The sequence below is a fragment of the Rosa chinensis genome, chromosome 5 (assembly GCF_002994745.2).
Source record: "Rosa chinensis cultivar Old Blush chromosome 5, RchiOBHm-V2, whole genome shotgun sequence".
Classification (NCBI taxonomy): Eukaryota; Viridiplantae; Streptophyta; class Magnoliopsida; order Rosales; family Rosaceae; genus Rosa; species Rosa chinensis.
The window spans coordinates 84903077-84927348 of NC_037092.1; the positions used below are offsets into that span (position 1 = coordinate 84903077).

A 24272-nucleotide genomic window follows, 5' to 3' on the forward strand; every position below is an offset into this window, starting at 1 on the left:
AAAAATCTCTGACGCAAGTCCAAAAAAGAGTTACCTCATTTCGTTGCAGCATCGGTTGTGAAGAAGTTGAAATGTCACCAAGAAAGTCAGTATTCATAGTGAACTCAGCATTAGGATCACAATAAATAGGGCCAAGACTGGTGTCAGTATTCCGACGCTTAAAGTGCACTTCACTATTATTGCTACCGCTGCTTCCACTACGCCTTCTTTCTTTGATGGCAGGTCTTTTCAACTTAGGTGGATGAGCCAAAGCAATGTGAGAATCTAAAAAGTCCCCATCATCGTCTAGAGCGTTGAGTAGATGAGTCTGGCAATCACTACTAGGAAGCAAAGTCCTATTAGGAGGCGCAAGGACGTTGGTGCTACATTCAACTTCACGAGGAATCACATTTTTGTGATGAGGTGGTGTTGCACGGGTGACGTTCTTATCTTCTTATGCTTTCAGAGTCTTGTGCAGTGGTCTACTACACTACTACAAAAAAAGCATTTTAGGACGTTCGAAAAACGTCATTGAAAACTTTAGATGACACGCAAAAAAAACGTCATCTATCAAGGAGTCATTGTAAGTCACTTATAAGGACGTTCAAAAAACGTCCTCTAATGTTTATAAGGACGCCAGAAAAACGTCATCTAATCTTAAAAAAAACGTCATCTAATGTCTTTAAGGACACTTAAAAAGCGTCCTCTAATGTCTTTAAGGACATTAGAAGAGTGTCCTCTAATGTATATTAGGACACTTTTTAAGTGTCCTTAAATCCGATAAAAGGGTCATCTAATATATACTAGGACGCTAAAAAAACGTCCTTATATCTATTATAGAACACAAAAAAAAAAAATGTCCTTGAAACAAAAAGAACACATTTACATACAAATAATCTTTACAATCCCAAAACAAATGTCATTGTATCTATTACTCATTACAATATACTTGACTACAAGCACATTCTAGTAACTAATTCCTAGCTATACCTTCTAATCTTATCTAATCCTAGATGACAATAGTTAACTAAGCTACAATTAAAACCAACTAAATAATTCCTTATTACATGTTGATATCCTATGTGATCTTAGATGACTATAGAGGCACAAAACTTGGTTTCATCATCTCCAATATCTTCATCCACTACCTGATAGATAAAACAAAATGCCAAACATTTAACAGAAATCAGAGGCCCAACTTAATGACACATCTCAAATCTGCTACAATACAACACTGGAAAAAAAAAAATAGAATGCAAAAGCTTTGACTCACCTTTGATACAGTTTGAAGAAACATGACAGGGAACAATTACCTGCACCGAAAGGATTTTCAAAAGTAAAAACAATAAGAGATTGTCAGTGAAAAGTTTCTTAGTTAGCATGTATGGTATGTTTAAGGCTTAGCTTACTGCACTACAAGTTGTCAGTGATAAGACCTGCATAATAGATATAACACACACACATAATGAATCAGATACACATATAATGATGCTTACATTTAACCCAGAGCTTTGTACTCCATGACTGAAGGACTCTGGACATTATAAATAAAATATATCAGCAATTATTCAGAACTGTCTACCTAGTGCATAGAAATGAACTGTCTAGTTTAAGAGAAATCAAACAAAGTTGGATACAAGCACTAACATCAGCAAATGCAAACCATTTATTAACATGGACAAGCACTAAGCACTAAGCTTAACATCAGTAAATGATCAATTGCTAATCTTCATATATTCAACATATGCTTGCTTATTATTCTGTACTTACATGATCAACATAAGTGCTGCAATACCTTTTCTTAGAATTCTCAAACGCAATAAAATCATGATCACTATAATTAGTGCATTGTTAGCTTAAGAAACTTTTATGTTAAACATAGGAGATAATCATCTACATGCAGGTCAAGGAAACATACTCATAATGGTGGCATAGTTTCAAAAGCCACAGTCAATTAGTAATGTGCAGACAAATCATTGTATTGCAAAGAGGAAGGGTAAAACACCTCTCCACCATCATCAAGAACAAAAAACTCGCCATGTTCAAAGGGAGACATGGTACCAGCAGCCGTATTCAACTAGAAATCTGCAGATTATTGGAAAATAGAGTAAGGAATAAACTGAAATTAAAGCAAGAGTCTAGTTCTTGATATCATCTATTTGGACCAAAATTTACAAACTTTAATTGAAGAAATAGTAAACTGCTCGCTTTATTAATAAAGATACTGTAAGAGACTACCTTGATTCCGAATTACATTGCATGAGAGAACCCTTATCATAACATTGGTCTTCATACGCATCCTATCCTACACAGATATATAAAAAGAAAATGATTGAGAAAAGTTAAATCTGCATGACAGTATGCAAGCAGCACTACTTCTGCAATTGTTATCATCACCATGCTGGATCAAAGAGAGAAGGAGCCAAGGCAGTCACATTCAAGTATTAAACTACTCTGCTTTGGTGAATTGAAATTGTAAAAGAAAGATACAGGGTGCTTCCTGGATTTTTGCAAGTTAATACAGGCCAGAACAAAAGCCGATGCAAGATATTGACAGACCTCCACCTGACGATCAGGAAAAAGAAAATCCAGAATATAAAAACTATATATATGCTTTTTAAGCTATAGTTAAATGTGATTCAAAATTTCAAAGCAAAGGAGAATGTAGATACCAAAGACGTAGTGATCCAAGCTTTTGTTTGGTGTGTACTCATATATCAGCATCTTTTCTTCCCTCTAACCAGATTCACATGGTGCTATATTGCAGTAAGTGTAACCTCGTTTTGAAACTCTTCAAGGCCTTGGTTTGAAGGTTTTGAAAGTCTGTTCAATGCTATTTGCTGACCCTTCCTTAATGTACCTAGAAAAACACATCAATTATTAGCATATTCCTACAAAGCACCAACTTTTTTACTGTGATATGAAGTATTCTACATTGTATTTCAAAATTTATATAATAATCGTCATTGATGCTACCTAGTATACTAACGTAAAAAATAACAGTGAGGCTTTTACCTTAAACTTTACTTAGCTTTGGCGGAGAGGTTTTCTCTGTTGCTACTAAGTAATTTGCACTGTTCAAATAGAGCTGAGGCTGCATACAAATAAATGAATAGAAGTAAGAAAAGAATATCGTATAAGCAAAATGTATCTGGATTAAATCCCCCTCACTATTGTTCTTTAGATTTGAATAGGTATAGTCAATTTAGAGATAATGAACTCTGTTGATATCCAGCATCAACAAAACCCTTAACAAATCAAAACTTTAATCTGTTCAAAAGCAACAGAAACAGAAAACAAATCAAAGCCCACTACTACAGAAAATAGTGAAATACCAATTCAAACTTCCAATCGTATCTCTCACTCTATCGATTTCAATGGAAATTATCAGAAAATGAATTAAAGGTAGAATCTTTACAACGAAATTAGTTTCCTGTGTGCAGAAGATCATCACGGTTTCAAAGGATATCAAGAATGACATGGTTTTGGGATGATTTTAGCAGACACAAGATTCATTGCGGCTGAAGTTTAGAAATTAGAACTTACCGTTTAGAGGCAGAGGCGCGGACCAGAGGGAGTCTGAGGTAGAGACACGGTGGAGGCTTGGAACAGAGGCGCGGTGCAGTTGCGGTGGCCTGGGGGAGAGCGAAGAGCAAAGACGAGCGAAGAGCTGCGGTGGCTTGAGTCTGTTTGTTTTGGGGATCGAGGGAGTCTGAGGTAGAGACACAGTGGAGGTTTGGAACAGAGGCGCGGTGTAGCTGCGGTGGCTTGGGGGGAGAGCGAAGAGCGAAGACGAGCGAAGAGCTGCGGTGGCTTGGGTCTGTTTTTTTTGGGGATCGAGGGAGTCTGAGGTAGAGACACGGTCGCGGTGCAGCTGCGGTGGCTTGGGGGGAGAGCGAAGAGCTGCGGTGGCTTGGGTCTGTTTGTTTTGGGGATCGAATGAATCGATCTGCTCTGATACCTGGGTTTGAGTAAATGAACAGGGTGAATTCTAAAGTGAATTTGGCGAGATTCCATGGTGGGAAATTGAAACTCAGAGAGGGAAATTTTGGAGAACCCGGGAAAGTGAAAATTTAGGGTTTCTCTTTCAATTTTGCTGCAGAGTGCTGTGATTTTGGTAGGGCTGGGCACGGGCCGGGTCCAACAATAATTTCACTGGGCCCGGGACCAGCCCGTTTTTCATTGGGACCGAACCCGGCCCGCTTTGACACAAACAGGAACCGGCCCGTTTCATTTCGGGCCGGGCTTGCGGGCTTTCGGGCCCAAAAACCTGTATTTTACCATTTCTATATCTACTTTGCTATATATCCAAATTTCAGTCATATCAACCTGGTGAAGATTTGAATTAAAACACTATCAAAATCCAAACTTCAAGCTGCAAATTCGAATATCCAGAATACATAATATCCAAATTCAAGTACTCATCAAGAACAATTAAAGCTACAATTGAAATACAAAGTGTCCAAATTTAAATACAAAGTTCAAATTCAAGTACAAATATGCAATGAAATAGAAAGTCCTAATTCAAATACAGCAACTTAGTAGCCATTCTTCCAGTCTTCAATCCAGCAGTTCACCAGCAATGTAGCCATCCATTAATTGGCTTCCACACTTGTCCCTACAACAGGCATCATAAATCGATTTAGATAACAAACCATTCAATTTCATTAAAACCGATATCAATTTCAAAACTTTATACAATTATCAAAAATTGTTGGGGAGTGCTAAGCACACACTCACCTTGAGTGTGGATGAGCCACACTCATTCTCAGCTTGCCAAGTGGCAGGAAGAAAAGCACATAGAAATTTGACTTTTTTATTTCCCTTCTTACCCTCATTAACTTAAAACAGAAATTAAAAATTCTTTTATTTTCTCTCTCTCCTCTTCGTCATTCTCTGTGATCATGCTTTCTCCATGGCCTTCTCTCGCCTCGTCCTCGACTCCTTGACCCCAACAACTTCCGGCACTTCCACACTTTCACCTTTTGACCCCACTACCAAAAATCTCACCACAAATCAGAAGAGAAGTAGTTTCAATTATTCAATGATTTAAATTTTAAAACCATTTGAAATTATTCATCTAGTTCCTCTCCCCCAACTTCTCCGCCATGCACACCACCGCGCTTCAATCCACGATAGCCATCCTAACTGCCTCCTATCCCTTGACCTTCATCCTTCTTAGCAGCACCTCCCTCTGGGTCGAGTTTGACCCGATCTGGAAAAATAAGTGTTGGAGAAACAGAGGTTTTCAAGATCACCAGATTTGATCGAATGGTCTGCTCTTTGCCAGAGGACGAAGCAAAAAAAAAAAAAAAAACTCCATTCACCAAACCCACCTCTCCAAATTAAAATCAAACCCCCAATTCTCCGACCCAATCCCAATAATCTCTCTCAATCTTTGATCATATCCACAACCTTGAGTTTATGGATCCCATTTGGACCTGAGATCTGGAAATACCGATCGAGGAAACTGTTGTTTTGAAGATTTCCAACGACCCGTCGTCGAAAATTGGGGCCGCCGTGACGGAGGCATCAAGACGGCATCGGTGGCGCCGGCGTAGAAGTCGATGGGCGTGATGCGCAGAATGGAATGGTAGGCTGTGGTGGCATGGGAGAGGGTGGCTGGAAGAGAGCAGAGGAGAGGAGGAGTGCATTCATGGTGAGAAGGGAAGAAGGGAAATATATCGAATTAAAAGTAGTTTTTTTTTTTTGTTACAGCTTTTTCATTGAAATTTTTTAGTTTTTATGAGGGTAAGAGGGGAAACAGAACAGTTAAAATTTTATGTGCTTTTCTTCTTGCCACGTGGCAAGTTGAGAGTGAGTGTGGCTCATCCACACTCAAGGTGAGTGTGAGCCTAGCACTCCCCAAAATTGTTTGGTCAATAGTCCATCAGTCAATCCTTTAAAGAATTTATTATTCGAAACATCAATTACTGAGCTCTACTGAGTTATAGATAATAAATACTAATAGTAATAATTATTAATAACTAAAGCTAACTAAAATAACCCACTTTCCAGATTATTCATCCATACTGTGATTAACAAGCAATCCCAAATTCCCACACCATAAAATAGACTTGGCACTTATCAATGTCATTGTGGTTTGTGAACAGTCATGTAATGGTAATTTTCCATACACTGTTACTTTATACTCATTAGAGAGAGAAACATCACTAGTGCTAGGAGGAAATTGCAATGGTATAAAAGAAAACGACCAAATGATTTCACATGGGCTATAAAAAGATATACGGATTCATATGATAGCTCCTACCTTTTCTATAAGCTGTGGGTTCAAGCTATTTTCTGCAATCCATAAAATGTGAGTCAGATTATGTTCCGACTGCAATGCCTCAGCCCAAGAAACACCTTCACTACTTTGAAGACCCACAATTAACAGTCTGCATCAATAAAATATAGCTTGTAAGCATGGTTTGTAAGCATATATACCTGACGGTGAAGATAGTATAATATAGTACATGTTTGCACATGAAGCGTATTTAATATCCCACCTAAAAAATCACTTAACATCTTGCAGGCCTTGGAAATGGTTTATATAATGACAACATGAAGAGATAAATATAGAGTTATCATGATCGAAGCCCGAGCTGGAGCCTGTGGTTCAAAGTCCTCGGCTTTGTCTGGGCTATGGTTGATCTTCACAAGCACTCTGTGCTTAATCGAAGTGTACTGCAGTTTTGGAAATTCAAAAATCGCATTTAATAATCAGTATCAGCGACAGCGAGTATGAAATCTATGAATCAAAAAGTCGCATTCAGTAATCAGACTTTCAAAAGACTACGCAAAGGAAATCAAATCACAGATGGTGAGAGAGAGAGATAGAGAAACCTTGATAACCAGAACAATCAGATCTGTAGAGGACTAAAGGAGAATCAGATCTCGGTTTAGTGTTGACTGGGGATTTACATCAAGAAGGAGAATCAGATCAGGTTGTCTGCGCGTCTCCGATCGGTTTGTTCGGCTGATCGGCGTTGGTGGATATGGCAGAGGCGGAGGCGGAGGCGCTAGGTTTGGGAAGGACTGTGACTGAAGGTGAAGGAGGCGGCCTCTACTCTCTAGGTTCAGATTGGGTTTGAAGAAATGGCTGAGATGGATTAGGTTAGTCATATTGGACTTTAGGTATTTGAGTGAGGAACAATTTGGTGTATCTGATCCTATAGTAGAAATTTTGAGCCTTATATTAGGTCCAATAATATATGGACATCTGTATCCTTTAACTTAGACGGGCCTAAACGGGCTTTTCCAACTTTGAATGGCAGGGCCCGGCCCGAACCGTATCTTTGAAAGTGCAAGCCCGGCCCGAACCGTTTTGGTGACAAAAAAAATAGGGCCCGGCCCGAACGGGTCGGGCTTTGACAGGCCGATCCGGGTTTGCGGGTTTTCAGGCTTAAATGCCCAGCCCTAGATTTTGGAGACTGATATATATACTTCTATATTATTGTTCTCTATGTTTGGGTTTCAGCGAATCGACCCTAGGACCTCACCAAACTTACAGATGCCTTAGTTTAGCTAAATGGGTGGCCATGCTCCCCCTCCGTTTTTTCAGAAAAACTAAAACGTCCTAAGAATAATACAAGGACGCATTTTAAAAATGATGTCATTGTATCCAAAATCCATGTGTCCCCAATTTAGTTTTCTGTAGTAGTGCTAGTAGGCGCTTCCTTCGTTGCCTTCACTGGTGTAAAACAGAACACTTTAGACCACCAATCGACATAGTCTCGGGTAACCATGTTCTCCGTGATAGCACTCTGGATCGGCAAAGTTACCACGCACTTGGTGTTCATTCTGGTGCAAGAATCCCAATGCTTATAAATCAAAGTCAATATGCTGGTGCGAATGTCATTCTTAAGGCTGCCAGGAATGTCTTGGACATAACCAAACTGTCCGAGAGAAAGATGAATGACTCGTCGGTTATCCTGTCCGAGAGAAAGATACCCAGATCGAAGGCTGATGAGATATATGAGGTCTAAATGGGAGATGTTTTCGCGATTGATAATCACTCTGCTCTCCGAAAATACCCTGGCAAATGCATCCATCCTCACATTATCACATGCATTGAACAAAGAAAGCGTCTGTGAGTCCCCACAATATTTAGATGAAAATTCTCCAGAGAAGCAACCATACGGGGCCTTAGGTCGTTGGGAAGCGGAGACTGAAAGTGGGTGCCAAAGTACTCTGCTAGCCATGCATAAATATAATGAAAAGGAAGGGCAGCCGAGTAGTTACCTGGATCGCTGGAAATAGAAATCTCGCCTAAACCCTGATAGATGTTGGCCAACACTGGTACTGCTAGGCAAAACTGTACACCCTGTGACATTTTGTTGGCAACTTTGAATACTCCCGGACGAATCAAACCAGTGTCGTCTCTGGGTAAAACAAACAGACACAACCAACAAGTTCATCATAAAATCGATTGGTGATTAATCATTCCTGTTCACATGTCCCTTATGCCCTTTCACCTTCTTCCTCATCGGATGACGCCCAAGCATGGCTCACACTTTTTTTTTTAATTTCTCTTGCATGTCAAAGAATAGCGTGGCCTCATGAAGCCACAGCCCCCTCTTTTTTTTTTTTTTTTGTTCTTGGTACCGTACATGCACTCTGAAAATTGTTCTAATATATATATTTTGCTTTCTTTTCAGAGCTTTGGTGATAATTGAAGAATCCTCATTCGGTCATTCCTGCTTTGCTGCTTCTGGTGTGTTGGGACCTTGATTTGACGCAAGTCCTAGGTAGTGGCAAAGGCAAGTTTTTGGTATCTGTCATTGATTCATTTGATTAACCTTCCTTTTAGTATTATTTTTTTTTATATATGCCATGACTAGCTTTCTCAAGATATCCATGATGTCATGTCCCTCTCTCTCTCTCTCACAACATGAATTCATATATATACATGCACGCATGATCCAGATCAAAGCATATATATAACTTCACACCATTTCATATGTATTTCAATATATATATATATTGCTTCTTTTGTTCAGGGTTTTGGCGACAATTGAAGAACGCAGACGACCCAAGTGGTTGGATTCCTCCACTTTTGTGCGTGGTAGGGTCTGCCAAACGCAGTTAGGCTTTGCGTGCTTATCGACGTCAAGGAGAAGAATGTGAACGTCCTAAACTCTTGGATTCCTTCACCTTAGCTCGTGGTAGGGCCACTAAAAGCGGTTAGGCTTTGTGTATTTGGTGGCTCACGAAGAGAAGAACGCGGATGTCCTAAACTCTTGGATTCCTCCACATTTGTGCGTGGTAGGGTCCAATGAAAGCTGTTAGGCTTTGCCTATTTGGTGGCTCACGAAGAGAAGAACGCGGACGTCCTAAACGCTTGGATTCCTCCACATTTGTGCGTGGTAGGGTCTACTGAAAGCGGTTAGGCTTCACATACATCATCAGGCACTCGCGATCGCGCTTTCCGTCCTTTTGTGGCTATGGCTTTCTTCAAGTGCTTCAAGAAAGGGACAGTCACCATTCTCGAGGATCCGGAGGACGCTCAAAGTGATGGCACTACTCTGCAAGTGCATCTATCGTTGACTGGGCCTCAAGCTATCGATGTCCCTCCTTATGACCCTTCAGCTCACATCCTCTAGTGAACTCATGTGGTACCTCGCCAGCTAGTTATGTTTCGACAACCTAGATCTGGAAGAGACCAACAAAACTCGCATGTACTGTTGTTGAAGTCTTTGCATCATGATCAGAACACTCCTCAGACCCCATTCAAGCTTCTCAGCGATCGTGTAAGCAACGGTTCAGTGAAGTGGAGCAGTGCATTTCATGCAAACGGGGGCTTCTCATACACAGAGTTCTACTGGGAATGGGTAGAAGATATCTTAAGCAAGAATGGCAAGATTACTCGGGAGGCCTGTCTCTATCGAGCGATATTCGCCTCACTATTCAGCTATGGCCATGTTGCATCTGTCATACGGGCTTTTTGCGAGTACTGGTGCCCCACGATGAATACCCTCCGCACTTCTAGCGGGGAAATGTCTATCTCTCTCTGGGATTTGGACCAACTTGGAGGTTTGTCCATTGTTGGACGATTTTATGATGAAGTTGTTCCAGCTGCTGAGAAGCTTTCTGCAACAAGCAAAGGGAGTCAACAGAGCCACCACTATTTATTTCTCGCCTACCATATGCTCTGCAAAGAAAGCCAAGGGCAGAAAGTGAAGATAACTTCATGGATATGATATTGGTATAGAGGAGTTTTGCGCTATAAGAGGCCTCCAAACAAAAGCACCAGGAACAAAAGAGATCTGCCCCAGAATGTGTTTAATCCATCTGACAGGATCCATGAGATCCGACAACGTACTTCTGCAGACCTCGTAGCATTTGATGACTTAGGCATTGAGAGTGAAGATGTAGAGCCCACCTATTTGGCTGCCTTTCTTGCTTGTTGGTTGTGTCTGTTTGTTTTACCCAGAGACGACACTGGTTTGATTCGTCCCGGAGTATTCAAAGTTGCCAACAAAATGTCACAGGGTGTACAGTTTTGCCTAGCAGTACCAGTGTTGGCCAACATCTATCAGGGTTTAGGCGAGATTTCTATTTCCAGCGATCCAGGTAACTGCTCGGCTGCCCTTCCTTTTCATTATATTTATGCATGGCTAGCAGAGTACTTTGGCACCCACTTTCAGTCTCCGCTTCCCAACGACCTAAGGCCCCGTATGGTTGCTTCTCTGGAGAATTTTCAGCTAAATATTGTGGGGACTCACAGACGCTTTCTTTGTTCAATGCATGTGATAATGTGAGGATGGATGCATTTGCCAGGGTATTTTCGGAGAGCAGAGTGATTATCAACCGCGAAAACATCTCCCATTTAGACCTCATATATCTCATCAGCCTTCAATCTGGGTATCTTTCTCTCAGACAGGATAACCGACGAGTCATTCAGCCATACAGTCCACATCGATTCAGTCGACAGTTTGGTTATGTCCATGACATTCCTGGCAGCCTTAAGAATAACATTCGCACCAGCGTATTGGCTTTGATTTATAAGCATTGGGATTCTTGCACCAGAATGAACACCAAGTGCGTGGTAACTTTGCCGATCCAGAGTGCTATCACGGAGTACATGGTTACCCGAGACTATGTCGATTGGTGGTCTAAAGTGTTCCGTTCTACACCAGTGAAGGCAACGAAAGAAGCGCCTACTAGTAGACCACTGCACAAGACTCTGAAAGCAGAAGAAGATAAGAATGTCACCCGTGCAACATCACCTCATCACAAAAATGTGATTCCTCGTGATGTTGAATGTAGCACCAACGTCCCTGCGCCTCCTAATAGGACTTTGCTTCCTAGTAGTGATTGCCAGACTCATCTACTCAACGCTCTAGACGATGATGGGGACTTTTTAGATTCTCACATTGCTTTGGTTCATCCACCTAAGTTGAAAAGACCTGCCATCAAAGAAAGAAGGCGTAGTGGAAGCAGCGGTAGCAATAATAGTGAAGTGCACTTTAAGCGTCGGAATACTGACACCAGTCTTGGCCCTATTTATTGTGATCCCAATGCTGAGTTCACTATGAATACTGACTTTCTTGGTGACATTTCAACTTCTTCGCAATCGATGCTGCAACGAAATGAGGTAACTCTTTTTTGGACTTGCATCAGAGATTTTTTTTCTTTCTTTCTTTTTGTGGTCTTTTTTGGAACTTGAATTGTTCTTTTCCCATCTTTTCAGGGTGCAGAGATTGATGATCATTCACTTTGGGGGAACGATGACGCCTCTTCAGACCCTATACGTGTTCCTTCTACAGCGAAACTTGAAAATCCAATGCAAAGAATGACTCACAGCAAATGACCCTACAGGTACAATTCTTAACTCTTGTGTATTTTCATTGCACTTTGAGCCCCCCCTTTTTTTTTTAACTAATGATATATGTACAGGTCCACTTACCAAGGTGCATCCTCATAAGCCTCTAAACACCATAGCCTTTTCTGAGGCCTCTCTTGTTGGAGCTGCTATTATAGATGCTAGCTAAAGACTTCGTGATATTCGTCAACAAGCTGCTACTGCAGTTTGTGAACAAATTGAAGATATGATAATAAAGCACTCCTTGACAAGCTGATAGCTAAGCTTAGCCATTATGGGATTGATCCTTCATCCGTAAGGGGAAAAGTTGAAGGATTGTTGACTAGTGCTGACCAATGCAACCTGGCACGACTTTCTTGTTCACGCAAGGCTACTCCAGGCACACGTAATCAACGTTTGGCTGACACAGAGTCAGAAATTGTGAAGGTCACTTCAATTCATCAAGCTGACTCTGATCATTGTCAATCTGCATTCAAGTCTTTGGAGAAATTAAAGGAGGAACAGCAAAAATTGGAGCAAACAGTGACTTTACTGGACGAGAGACTTCTACTATAGGAAAAAGAGAAGACTCAAATCCAAGAGACCCCCAAGGTGACCACTACAGAGCTTGAGACGACAAATCATTGCGGGATACTTTTGAGAACCACCGCAATAGCTTCAAGGGTTTGACTTGGGTGTGAAGAGCTGTTCTCCATTTGTAACTTATGATGATTTTTTTTTTGTTCATTTTCCTTTATCATTTGTAATAAGTCAAACTTTGACAGTCATAACTTGTTATAAAAAATAAGTACTTTTCTACTTATTTACTTCTTGAATAGTAAACAAACCCTTTATTTTTATTTGATTTGACTGAACTTGAGATTGTTATTCCCAAGTTGCCTATGTGTCGTATCCTTCCAATGAAGGAATCAAGTCATCATGTAGTTCAAGGATTTACGGATGAAGTGAAATTGACTCAACGGACTTCCACCCTTTCAGGTTTTCAACTCAACGGACTTCCGTACGTTTTTTTTTTTTGTGCCATGTGCAGTTTAGGCTCGTGCTGGCTAGGAGCATCTTCTTACTTTCTTCAAGCGTAGTACCTCTTCAGGAACTTTCCATTTATGGGGCCAATCCTCAGGCCATCTTCAGCCACAATTTTGTAGGCTCCATTGGTGTAGACTTCGCAGACTACATAAGGTCCATCCCACTTTGACTGAAAATTAGGACCAGTCTTGTGTGTCATGATGATAGGTCTGCTCACGGCAAGCACTAGATCACCAACTTGAAAGGATCTGGGTAGAACCCCTTTGTTGAAAGCTCGTGACATTCGAGCTTGATAGCATTCCAAGTGCTGTTGCACGTCAAGTCTCTTTTCATCTAAGGCTTCCAACTCCTGAAGGCGTAACTTGACATTCTCTTCATCAGTCAGTCCTTCTTGCAAAGCAATCCTCAGAGATGGAATTAGTTTCTCCAAGGGTAAGACAGCTTCAACACCATATACAAGGGAGTAAGGTGTAGCTTTCGTGGGAGTTCGATATGTCGTTCTATAGGCCCAGAGAGCCTCGCCCATTCTTTCATGCCAATCCCTTTTTGTTTTGCTGACAACTTTCTTCAAAATGTTACACAATGTCTTGTTGAATGCTTCAGCCAACCCATTTGCCGAGGCGTTGTACATAGAAGAAAAGTGTAACTTGAAGTGATATTTCTCACAGAGTTTCTCCATGGCACTATTGGAAAAGTACTTGGCATTGTCTATGATGATGCAGCGAGGAACACCATATCGTTGAATGATATTCCCTTTGATGAAGTCTACAACATTTTCTTTCTTTATTTCCTTAAGCGGTACCGCCTCAGCCCACTTTGAAAAGGAATCCGTAGCCGCTAGAATGTATGAGTGACTGGCGGAGGATTTCGGAGTTATGGGCCCAACAGCATCAAGTCCCCACACATCGAAGGGGTAGGAAGCAATCGTTGGATGCAATGGCTCTGGTGGTTGATGGATGAAGTTTGCATGAAACTGGCATGCTTGACACCTTTGTGCATACTCCATGCAATCTTTAACCATAGTGGGCCAATAGTAACCCATCCTCTTCACTTGAAAATGGAGCTTAGGACCTGACTAGTGAGCTCCGCATACTCCTGACTGAGCTTCCTCCATAGCCTCAGCAGCTTCCTCTTTCCCCAGACATCTAAGAAGCAATCCATATAATGATCGTCGATAAAGAGTCTCCTTATAGTAGAAGAAGCGTGATACTCTTCGTCTTATGTCCGAGCGTTGCTTTGGGTCATCAGACAACTTATTTCGCTCGAGGTAATCAATCAACATGTACCTCCAGTCATGCACATCAATCACGTAACACAGACACAACATTGGAGTATTCATGCCAAAGCTCAGAGATAATTGGTACTACCCACTATTGGCAGATTGGAAGGTGTATGATTTCATCCCCTGATAATGCCAAAGTTGCTGCTAAGTTGGCCAAAGTATCTGCTGTTTGATTTTCTTTTCTTGGCACATGCATTAGTGTGACAGCATCAAAACCCTTTAAGGGTTGTGTGGTGAGCTGAAAATAAGGAACTAAATCCTCTTTCTTCACTTCATAGAGAGTTTGTAATTGATCAACTACCAACTTCGAGTCTCCATACACCTCTAGATTTGAGATTTTCATTTCAGTTGCGGTTTGTAGTCCCATAATTAGCGGTTGGTACTCAGCAACATTATTGGAACATAACTCACCAAGAGTAAAGACATAAGGCAATATCTGCTCCTGCCCCATCTGCACATGAAGACCACACCCGCTCCTACCCCATCTGCACATGAAGACCCATCAAAGAACATTTGCTAAGCAGGGAGGACCTCTGTATTAAAGACTTCTTCATCTGGCAACTCATCGGAAATCTCCCAATTCGCAGGAATAGGATGATCCGCTAGGAAATTAGCCGATGCTTATCCTTTAACCGCTTTGGCCGGTATGTAGATGATCTCATACTAATTGAGGAGTAGTGCCCATTTTTCCATTCGCCCTGTCAAGACGGGTTGTGACATAACAAACTTGACTGGGTCAGCTCGCGCCACTAGATGCACTGTGTAAGCTTGCATGTAATGTCTTAACTTTTGGATGGCGAAGATGAGTGCGAGACAGATTTTCTCTTTCGGCCGATAGTTTAGTTCCGATCCTGTGAGAGTTCGACTCAAGTAATAAAACGCCCTCTCCTTCTTTGCTTCATTTTCTTGGGCTAGGAGTGCTCCGAGTGATCGCTCTTGAGCAGCAATGTATAGGATAAGCAGCTTCCAAGGATGGGTGCACCTAACACTGGAGGGTTTGCCAAGTACTTCTTTATGCTTTCAAAGGTGTTATGGCAAGCTTCATCCCATACGAAAGGAACATCTTTCTTCAGAAGCCGACTAAACGGCTGACAACGGCCTGCGAGGTTTGATATAAACCGTCTAATAAAGGCAAGCCGTCCTTGGAGACTTTTTAACTCGCGCAGATTTCTTGGCTCAGGCATGTCTTGAATGGCCTTAATCTTTGACTGGTCCACTTCAATGCCACGATGTTTCACAATGAATCCAAGAAACTTGCCTGAACAAACTCCAAAAGCACATTTGAGGGGGTTCATCTTGAGCTGGTACTTGCGCAGTCTATCAAACACCCTTCTTAGGTCTTGGAAGTGATCCGTCCTCCTTTTTGACTTGACCACTAAATCATCGACATAACATTCCACATACTTGTGAAGCATGTCTCCAAAGATTTTCTGCATAGCACGTTAATATGTTGCACCAGCATTTTTCAACCCGAATGGCATGACTTTGTAGCAATAAATGCCTTTGGGAGTACCGAACGCAGCAAGCTCTTCATCTTCTAAGGCCATCCTAATTTGATTATACCCAGATGACCCATCCATGAACACGGAAACTCGAGTGGTCATTTGGGTGATGCGATTGAAAACTGAGAATTGGCTTGTTGAAGTATCGACACGATCGAATACGAAGACTCGAGGTGCCAGCTCATCAACTTGTTCAGGCATCGCAGCTTGAGAATTAGGACGAATGCGATCAAGTGCAGAAACGCGAGGGGCAGTTTCATATCCTTGAGTCTCTTCTTCTATTACTTCAACACTAATGTGTTGTGTGTTTGCCTTCACAACTTTTCTTCTTACCGAAATTTTGATTGGTTTGGCTGGTACAAAACCAAGACCTGCTTTAGCAGGGTTAGCGGTGTATTCTTGCTTTCTCAACCTCCTTTGAGATTCAATAAGCTCATGCACCTTTTTACTAGAGATGACTTGGCCACCTTGCTTGCTTGATGAACCGAAGTCATATCTAGCCTTTGCTAGTAGCTTGTAAGCGTTAGGGTCGAATCCTTCCTTTGTCCTTTTGTCAGGAAGTGTCCTATACTCTGTCTTTCCTTGAATCGGTTTGACAAACCCCTTTACCGGCTGCTTGGTGGGAGTTACGTTGCTCAACCTCGTCAACGGTATGGTTGATGTTTCTTTTAACAATTCTACGCCCTTCTCATCTAGCTTTCGCGGACGTTCTTGCTCATTTGCCTCCATAAAAGGAAACTCCCCTACTTTTCGCCTAGACCTTGGCACGTAACGCAAAACTGGAGCAGAGGAGCTGATTTTGTTCTTTGAAGCTGTCACTTTAGTTTCCGACGAAAATTTATGTGGTTCCTTAGTGGAATTTCTTGCCATGCTGGATTCCACTTCCTTATTACACACCTCTGCAGTCTTCCCTATAGAAGGTACTCCAACTGGGAGAACTTCCTTTATTGTTTCATCATCCATGTAGAACTTGGAATCCGCAAAATAAGATTCAGCTTCAGTGAATGGTTTAGTATCACCTACTACTGTTTTTACTCCTCCATCATAGAACTTGAAGCATTGATGAAGAGTGGAGGGAACGACACCATTTTCGTGAATCCATGGTCACCCTAACAATAAATTGTAGGAGGTCTTCACATCGATCACGTGAAACAAAGTGTTCGACTTCATTTCTCTAATTGTCATATCTACTCTGATCATGCCTATGGCTCTTTGTCCCCCTTGGTTGAAGCCTTGAATCATGAGACGGCTTAGGGACAACTCCTCCATGTTGATGCCAAGCTGCTTCATAGTTGATCTTGGCATGATGTTTACAGTGGACCCTCCGTCTACAAGCATGCGGTTTATCTTTTGATCTCGCACATACCCTGACACGAAGAGAGGTCTATTATGCGGCTTAGAGCCTAATTGAAGGTCTTCATCCGTAAAGTGGATGGCATCACAATTTGCAACACACGTGACCCATTCCTTCGGTTTCACCTTGTTAATGTCTGTGGAGTTCTTGCCCATGTCGATCAACACCTGTACCAAAGCACATCTTGTCGATTTTGGCAATTGCAATAGATCAGAAATGCTAAAGTGCAATGGCAAGTCTTCTAACTACTTCAACACCTCGTTCTCCTCTATCATTTGGTTCGTATTAACCGTGCTTGACTCAGCCTTGGCAGAATCCTTCGAACCAATTTCGTAGCCTGTTGTCATGTGGGCAGCTCTCACCTTATCTTGTTTATTGCCTTTCTTGGGAAAGGCTTTTGTTGATGAAGCCACACCATGGGGTCTTCGAACAAAAGGATCGCCCCTTTCTTTGACAAATCTTGTCTTATCTTTCTCGAGACACTGACGATTTTCTTGTGACTGCTTATATTTTACTTGAGTGATAGGTACACATGGCGATGGGCTCTTGCGTACCTTCTTTTTAGTGACAAGTATCCATCCCTCGTCATTAACAACTGAGTCAATTTTAGGGGTTGCAACAGGTGCGAGGCTCGCTTGCTGGGTTGGCTTGACTTCCTTTAACTTTGACTTCATGCATGGCTTTCTCGAAAGCTGATATGGTGCTTTCATTGGAAGAGGAGGCAACGGGGCAGGCTCGAATGAACCAAACACGATGGTAGTGCAGTTTACCTCAGCAACATCGTCGACATCTAGCTCGATCCTTCCTTGCTTGGCGAGATTCATTATTAAATCTTTCAGAACAAAGCATTTCTCTGATGGGTGACTAACGAGCCGATGGTACTTGCAGTATTTCGGATCCTTAACATGATGCATTTCCTCGAGCCGCTTGCTTTCTGGGAGCTCTATCACCTTCTTCTCAAGTAGATCTTCCAACATGCCTGCCACGTCAGAATCTGGGAAAGGATATGTCTTTTGTTTCCATTCCTTCAACGAACGCTTTGTTCTGTCGAAGGTGCGAGTTGGCTCAGCTTTCTTAACCTTCTTATCTCGTGTCCAGATTTTGACTGGGGCAATGTTGACGGTCATCGATTCTTTTGCAGATTTCTTTGGTGCCCTATCAATCTTGCTTCCGAAGACCTTGTATTTCCTTTGGTCAACAATTGACTCCTTCTTCCCTTTGTGGCTAGCTATACTCAACTCCATGTCGTGTGCTCGCTTAGCCAGCTCTTCAAACGTACGGGGCTTGATCCCCTGCAGGATGTATAGTAAATCAAAGTGCATACCTTGGATGCACATTTCCATTACAGATACTTCTTACAGTCGATCTTTGCAATCGAGACTCAATGAACGCCACCTATTGATGTAATCAATTGCGCATTCATCCTTCCATTGCTTGGTGCTAGTAAGTTCCATCATGGTCACTGTGCATCTCGTGCTATAGAAACGATTCAGGAGCTCACGCTCCATCTGATCCCAACTGTCGATTGACTCCTGTTCCAGATCAGTGTACCATTCGAAGGCGTTGCCTTTTAATGAACGTACAAACTGCTTAACAAAATGATCTCCCTCCGTTCCTCCATTGTTGCAAGTCTCGACAAAATGGGCAATTTGTTGTTTTGGATTACCCTTCCCCTTGAATTGTTGAAACTTGGGCGGTTGGTACCCATATGGCATCCTCAAGCTATCCACTCTTTTTGTGTATGGCTTAGAGTATGTGAGAGAATCACGAGAGTTACCTCCATATTGAGCTCTAATGGAATTGTTGATCATGTCTTGCAGCTGTTGGACGGACAAAGAACCAAGTTAGCCTTCACTGGCCTTATCATTTGCCTTTGAAGTTTCTTCTTGTTTGTCTTTGTCATCCTTGTACGGAATCCTAGCAGAATCCTCATCATTTTGTTTCTCAAGCCTACTCCAAAGTTGAGCAATCTGCATATCCTTTTCTTTGACGGTATTGGTGAGCTTTTGAATCAACTCCATCAGATTAGCTACCTGCTCTTCGAGCGTGGTTGCCCCAGTCATCATGACTTGCATTGCTGAGAGGTGAGATGCGCTTTCTGACCGCATCCCATAAGTGTTATTTTCTTCAGGATCAGGACTTCCATGGTATGATCCGGTGCTTGAATTGTCATCAGAGGCAGGTGAGAACGACCGCTCCTTTGATTTTGTATTTGGAGCTTGTCTCTCTTCACTTCGAGGGACATGCTTCCCTGCCCCTAAACTTTCCAGGGTGATGATTGGTTGGCGAGGCTTAGAAGGCAAAGCCACAAATGTTGTAGGCTGAACCTTTGCCATGCTTCGAGTGACGTGACCCGATGAGCTGCTGCTCGATTTTGAAGTCGTTGTCTTGGACTTGTTCTTCGGGATGACTTGAGTGTTATTGGAAGCCATTGCTCAAACGGAGTTGTTTGGAATCTTCTTACGGAGAAGGAGATGAGAGGCAAAGAGGTCCCACTGGGCGTGCCAATTTGTAAACACGGAAATCTGAAAACAGACAAGATACAGACACGTGTACAAAAATAATAATTTTATTAATTTAAGTGCAGGTTACAATCTTTGGTAATCCTCTGATTCGATCTCCAACGATGAATTTCACTCAAGGGCTTGACGCTTGATCTTGAGTTGGACGATGGTCACGAGAGTCGACACGTGACGAACGTTTTGACTTGAGGTTGGTGAGGAACCGGTTATTTGGCAGTTTGAGGGTTCTTCACACGAGCTTGGGAGGGTTCAAGAATTTTGAGAGTATTTCCTTCTCTTTTCTGGCCGAAGTCCTTCTCTTGATTTGAGAGGAGGTATTTATAGTGTTGGCGTCTCTCTCGATTTGGAATGACTTAATGACACGTAATTAATTGCATTTTCATTAATAGCATAATCAAATCAATCAGTTTTTTTAATTACCTGATTTAATCACGACTATTAAGGAATTTAACCAATTAATTTGATGATTTGATTTTAATTGTATTTCATTAATAGCATAATTAAATCAATCATTTTTAATGAACTGATTTAATCATGACTATTAAGGAATTTAGCCAATTAATTTGATGACTGATTTTCGTCTTGATTATCAATTTAAATAAATTGACATCTAATCAGCAGATGAAATTTAATACTTGATTTTGACTCGGAATCAATTGATTTAATTTAATTGATCCGCCTTAATATCAGCTGATTAAGTCGGAACAAATTTATTTTTTGCCGTCGGGATTTTTGTATGCCGCCACTTGTCATTTCCTGAGTTCGCCTGATTCTGCTTACTCATAAGCCCCGTGCACATTTTGTGGGACCCACATGCTGACAAAATTTGTTCGGTCATAATTTCAAGTGTTGGCCGAATTATTTAATGAATTTTATTTTCATTAAATTGTTGGTGTCTACAGACCCAAAATCTCAAACATCTAGTGATTGAATGATGTCTTTATCTCAGACTCAAAACTCTAATCTCGGTTGAGTGACCGAACAACGCCCAGTCATACGACTCAAAATTATAATCTCGATCAAGCGACCGAGAAACTCTGATTTCAGTCAACACCTTTGTTTCGGTCGTATGACCTAAACTTTATCTTCTTGGTCGACCTAATGCTTATTTGACTAATTTTCTCAACTCAGCTGAATGACCAATTAATTTCATTCTCGGCCGAATGATCGAGTGACTTTATTCTTGACCCTTACTTAATCTCGACCAAAATTCTCTCTCATCCAACAGCGAGAGCTTAGTAGGTCGTCGTGTAAAAAATAAGTTCAAACAATAGTGACCTCCCCATAGTGACAACTCCAGGTTCTGCTACTCGTTTTTGTCAAAGTCTCAAAACCAAGATTAACGCCTAGAATGGCCCACACGTCTTTAATTCCTGAACTTTGAAGGAAGCAAATGGCCGTGGTCCACAGTTCATTAAGAAATATAGCTACTTGGGTGCGTGGTACATATGTATTCCACAACTTGCTCAACAACATTTTTTTTTTTTTGGCTCAACCACATTTGTTGCAGCAAATGCAAATGGCTTTTACTGTACGGTTGCTTCTGCTTATTTCCTCATTGTTTCTGGTTCTAGAATCTCTGTTTGCCCAGACTAATAGTGGCAAAGTAGATGTGGGAGCTTCTCTCTCTGCAACTGCAGGTAACAGCACCTCATGGCTTTCTCCTTCTGGCGATTTCGCCTTTGGTTTTCGACAACTCGAAAACAGTGATCTTTTCTTGCTTTCTACATGGTATGCCAAGATTCCAGACAGAACCATAGTTTGGTATGCAAATAATGGGGATAGTCCTGCAGCTGTAGCTAAGGGTTCACTTCTGAATTTGACTGCTGACAGTGGACTAGTGCTTACAAGTCCTCGCGGTGTTCAGCTTTGGAAATCTGAATCCATTTCTGGAGTTGTTGCCTTTGGGCTCTTGAATGATACAGGCAACTTTGTTCTTGAAGATGACAATTCAGAGAGTTTATGGGAGACCTTCAATAATCCAACTCATACCATTTTACCCGGACAGGATATCGAAAAAGGAGGGAAGCTTTGGTCTCAACAATCAGAGACCAACTTTTCGAAAGGAAGATTCCAGCTACGTATGCGAGATGATGGCGATCTTGTGCTTACCACCATAAACTTGCCATCTGAGTTTGCCAACATGCCTTACTATGCAAGTCACACTACCAGTGATTCAAATTCTTCTACTGCTGGTAGAAAGCTGGAGTTCAATAGCTCAGGCTACATGTATGTTCTGAGAGAGAACGGCGAGAAACTCACCATCAACGAAGCAGAGACAGTCTCAGCTAGGAGCTTCTATCTTAGAGCAACCCTCAACTTTGATGGGGTTTTTGCTCAATACTCTCACCCGAAAAATTCCACTGGTAATGTAAGCTGGAGTGTTGTTTGGTCAGTGCCAGAAAACATATGCGCTATGACGGTTGATTCAGGTCTTGGTGTATGTGGCTACAACAGTATCTGTACTATCCAAGATCAGAGGCCAACCTGTGCATGCCCAACAAGATACTCTTTACTGGATCCGAATGATCCGTATGGGAATTGCAAGCCGGATTTCATACAAGGCTGTGAGGAAGATGAGCTGACTGTTACAAAAGATCTATATGAAGTTCAGACGCTGAGAAATACTGATTGGCCAACCTCGGACTATATGCAGTTAAAGCCTTCTACTGCAGAGAGTTGCAATCAATCTTGCTTTGAAGACTGTTTGTGTGCTGTTGCTATTTACAGAGATGAATCCTGTTGGAAAAAGAAGTTACCTCTTTCAAATGGGAGAGTGGATAGCGGGCTTAAGTCACAGGCCTTCATCAAAGTCAAGAAGGGTAATTTAGCTCTAGTTCCTCAACCGCCAAATCCGGATGACAAGAAGAGGAAGAACCAGGCCACTTTATTACGCGTGGGATCAGCGCTTCTTGGTACCTCAATCTTTGCTAACGTTATGTTAAGTGCTATAGTTTGTATGGGATTTTTCTTCATTTACCGGAAGAAACATGTGAGGCCTAACCAAAATGTTTTGGACTCAAATCTGCGCTCTTTTAGTTATGAAGAGCTTAAAGAAGCAACAAATGGATTTAACGAAGAATTAGGAAAGGGTGCTTTTGGAGTTGTTTACAAAGGAATATTGCAAATTGGTTCTGGTGTCCCCGTGGCAGTGAAGAAGCTAAATTTTGTGGTACAAGATAGTGAGAAGGAATTCAAGACGGAACTGAGCATAATTGGTCAGACACATCACAAGAATCTAGTTAGACTTGTTGGATATTGTGATGAGGGACAAGAACGGTTACTAGTATATGAGTTCTTGAGCAATGGGACATTAGCAAACTTTCTTTTCGCTGATGCAAAACCAAGTTGGAAGCAAAGGATTGATATTGCTTATGGAGTTGCTAAAGGACTTCTGTACTTGCATGAAGAGTGCAGCACCCAGATCATCCATTGTGACATTAAGCCTCAGAACATTCTTCTAGATGATTACTACAATGCTCGGATAGCTGACTTTGGATTGGCAAAGCTTTTAATGATGAATCAGAGCCAAACTCAGACTGCCATAAGAGGAACAAAAGGGTATGTTGCACCTGAGTGGTTCAGGAACCTGCCAATCACTACCAAAGTTGATGTGTATAGCTTTGGTGTGGTGCTGCTAGAGGCCATTTGCTGCAGGAGAAGCGTTGATATGGAAAATGTTTCCGAAGAGAGAGCCATTTTAACCGATTGGGTCTATGATTGCTACCTCGAAGGAGACTTGGATGCGATTGTTGACAACGAAATGGAGGCCTTGCATGAGAAAACAAAGCTGGAAAGGTTTGTCATGGTTGCTCTATGGTGTATCCAAGAAGACCTTTCTCTTCGACCCACTATGAGGAAGGTTGTGCAGATGCTTGAAGGAGTAGTGGAAGTACATGTTCCACCATGTCCATCACCATACAGCAGAGCAGGCTGAAACCGACTTTGTTTAGCATTGTGATCACTTCAAGAAGTTACTTTGTAGCTTTCCTTTTTTTCTTGGTGTCTATATATATATATATATATATATATTAGTAATAACTAATAAGTCTGTTAGACGCGTATGATCTTGTTAGCTAGAATCTGTAAATTATGAACTCATGATCTTGTTAGCTAGAATCTGTAAATTATGAACTCATGATCTTGTTGGGAGTGATCAAGTCTTTTCAGAACACTCAATGCGTTCCATCATTAGTTGAAACTCCCAGTATTAATGAACCATGGGGCTAAATTAATGAACCACTCAATATCCCATTGAACCTTGACAGCATATTGGGGTAAACTACCTAGGTTCTTCATCCTCTAACAACCCTCAAGCCTGAATAGGGTTAATACCAAGTACATTGTTAGTAACCTTTATTTCTTTCCCAGCTCCACCCTCAAAAACCACCCAACTCCCCTGTCAAAGAATATGGAATGATGCGTAGGCATTTGATCACAGGGTCCATAGGATACTAATGAACATTTAAAGGAGTCACATCTTGGAGATTGGATAGGAGTTGTCGAAGGTGGTGATGCTCGTAGGGGGCATGCAGTGAGTTCTACATAAGGGGCAAAAGGTATGAAAATGCTCGGTATTCATCGGAATCATATTGTTGAAGGTGGTGGTGCACTGGTGCTCGTAGGGTGCAGTGAGTTCTACATAAGGTGCAATAGGTTCAAAAACTAGTTGTCTTACAAGCATGTAAAAAAGGAAAACGTCGACAGCAGGATTCGAACCTGCGCAGGCAAGGCCCAACAGATTTCGAGTCTGTCTCCTTAACCACTCGGACATTTCGAC

General features: G+C 41.7%; 1 protein-coding gene, 1 long non-coding RNA gene and 1 other non-coding gene across 3 annotated transcripts; 1 reads left to right on the forward strand and 2 right to left on the reverse strand.

Annotated features, from left to right (window-relative positions):
• Positions 1 to 841: 841 nt before the first annotated feature.
• On the reverse strand, positions 842 to 2256 carry LOC112166216. Its single transcript, XR_005800476.1, has 5 exons — positions 2218 to 2256; positions 1985 to 2064; positions 1476 to 1513; positions 1253 to 1292; positions 842 to 1127 (listed from the first exon to the last, which is right to left on the reverse strand). It is a non-coding gene; the product is annotated as an uncharacterized LOC112166216 (long non-coding RNA).
• An 18709-nt stretch (positions 2257 to 20965) lies between these two features.
• LOC112167923 (G-type lectin S-receptor-like serine/threonine-protein kinase RLK1) lies at positions 20966 to 23601 on the forward strand. Its single transcript, XM_024305028.2, has one exon. It carries the CDS (start codon positions 21006 to 21008, stop codon positions 23427 to 23429), a length of 2424 nt encoding a protein of 807 aa, XP_024160796.1. The 5' UTR covers positions 20966 to 21005; the 3' UTR covers positions 23430 to 23601.
• Positions 23602 to 24190: 589 nt separating this feature from the next.
• TRNAS-CGA lies at positions 24191 to 24272 on the reverse strand. Its single transcript has one exon. It is a non-coding gene; the product is annotated as a tRNA-Ser (tRNA).

Excerpts from the sequence above, each read along its gene's own strand:
- LOC112167923 (XM_024305028.2), top strand. The coding sequence starts at position 21,006 with ATGCAAATGGCTTTTACTGTACGGTTGCTTCTGCTTATTTCCTCATTG.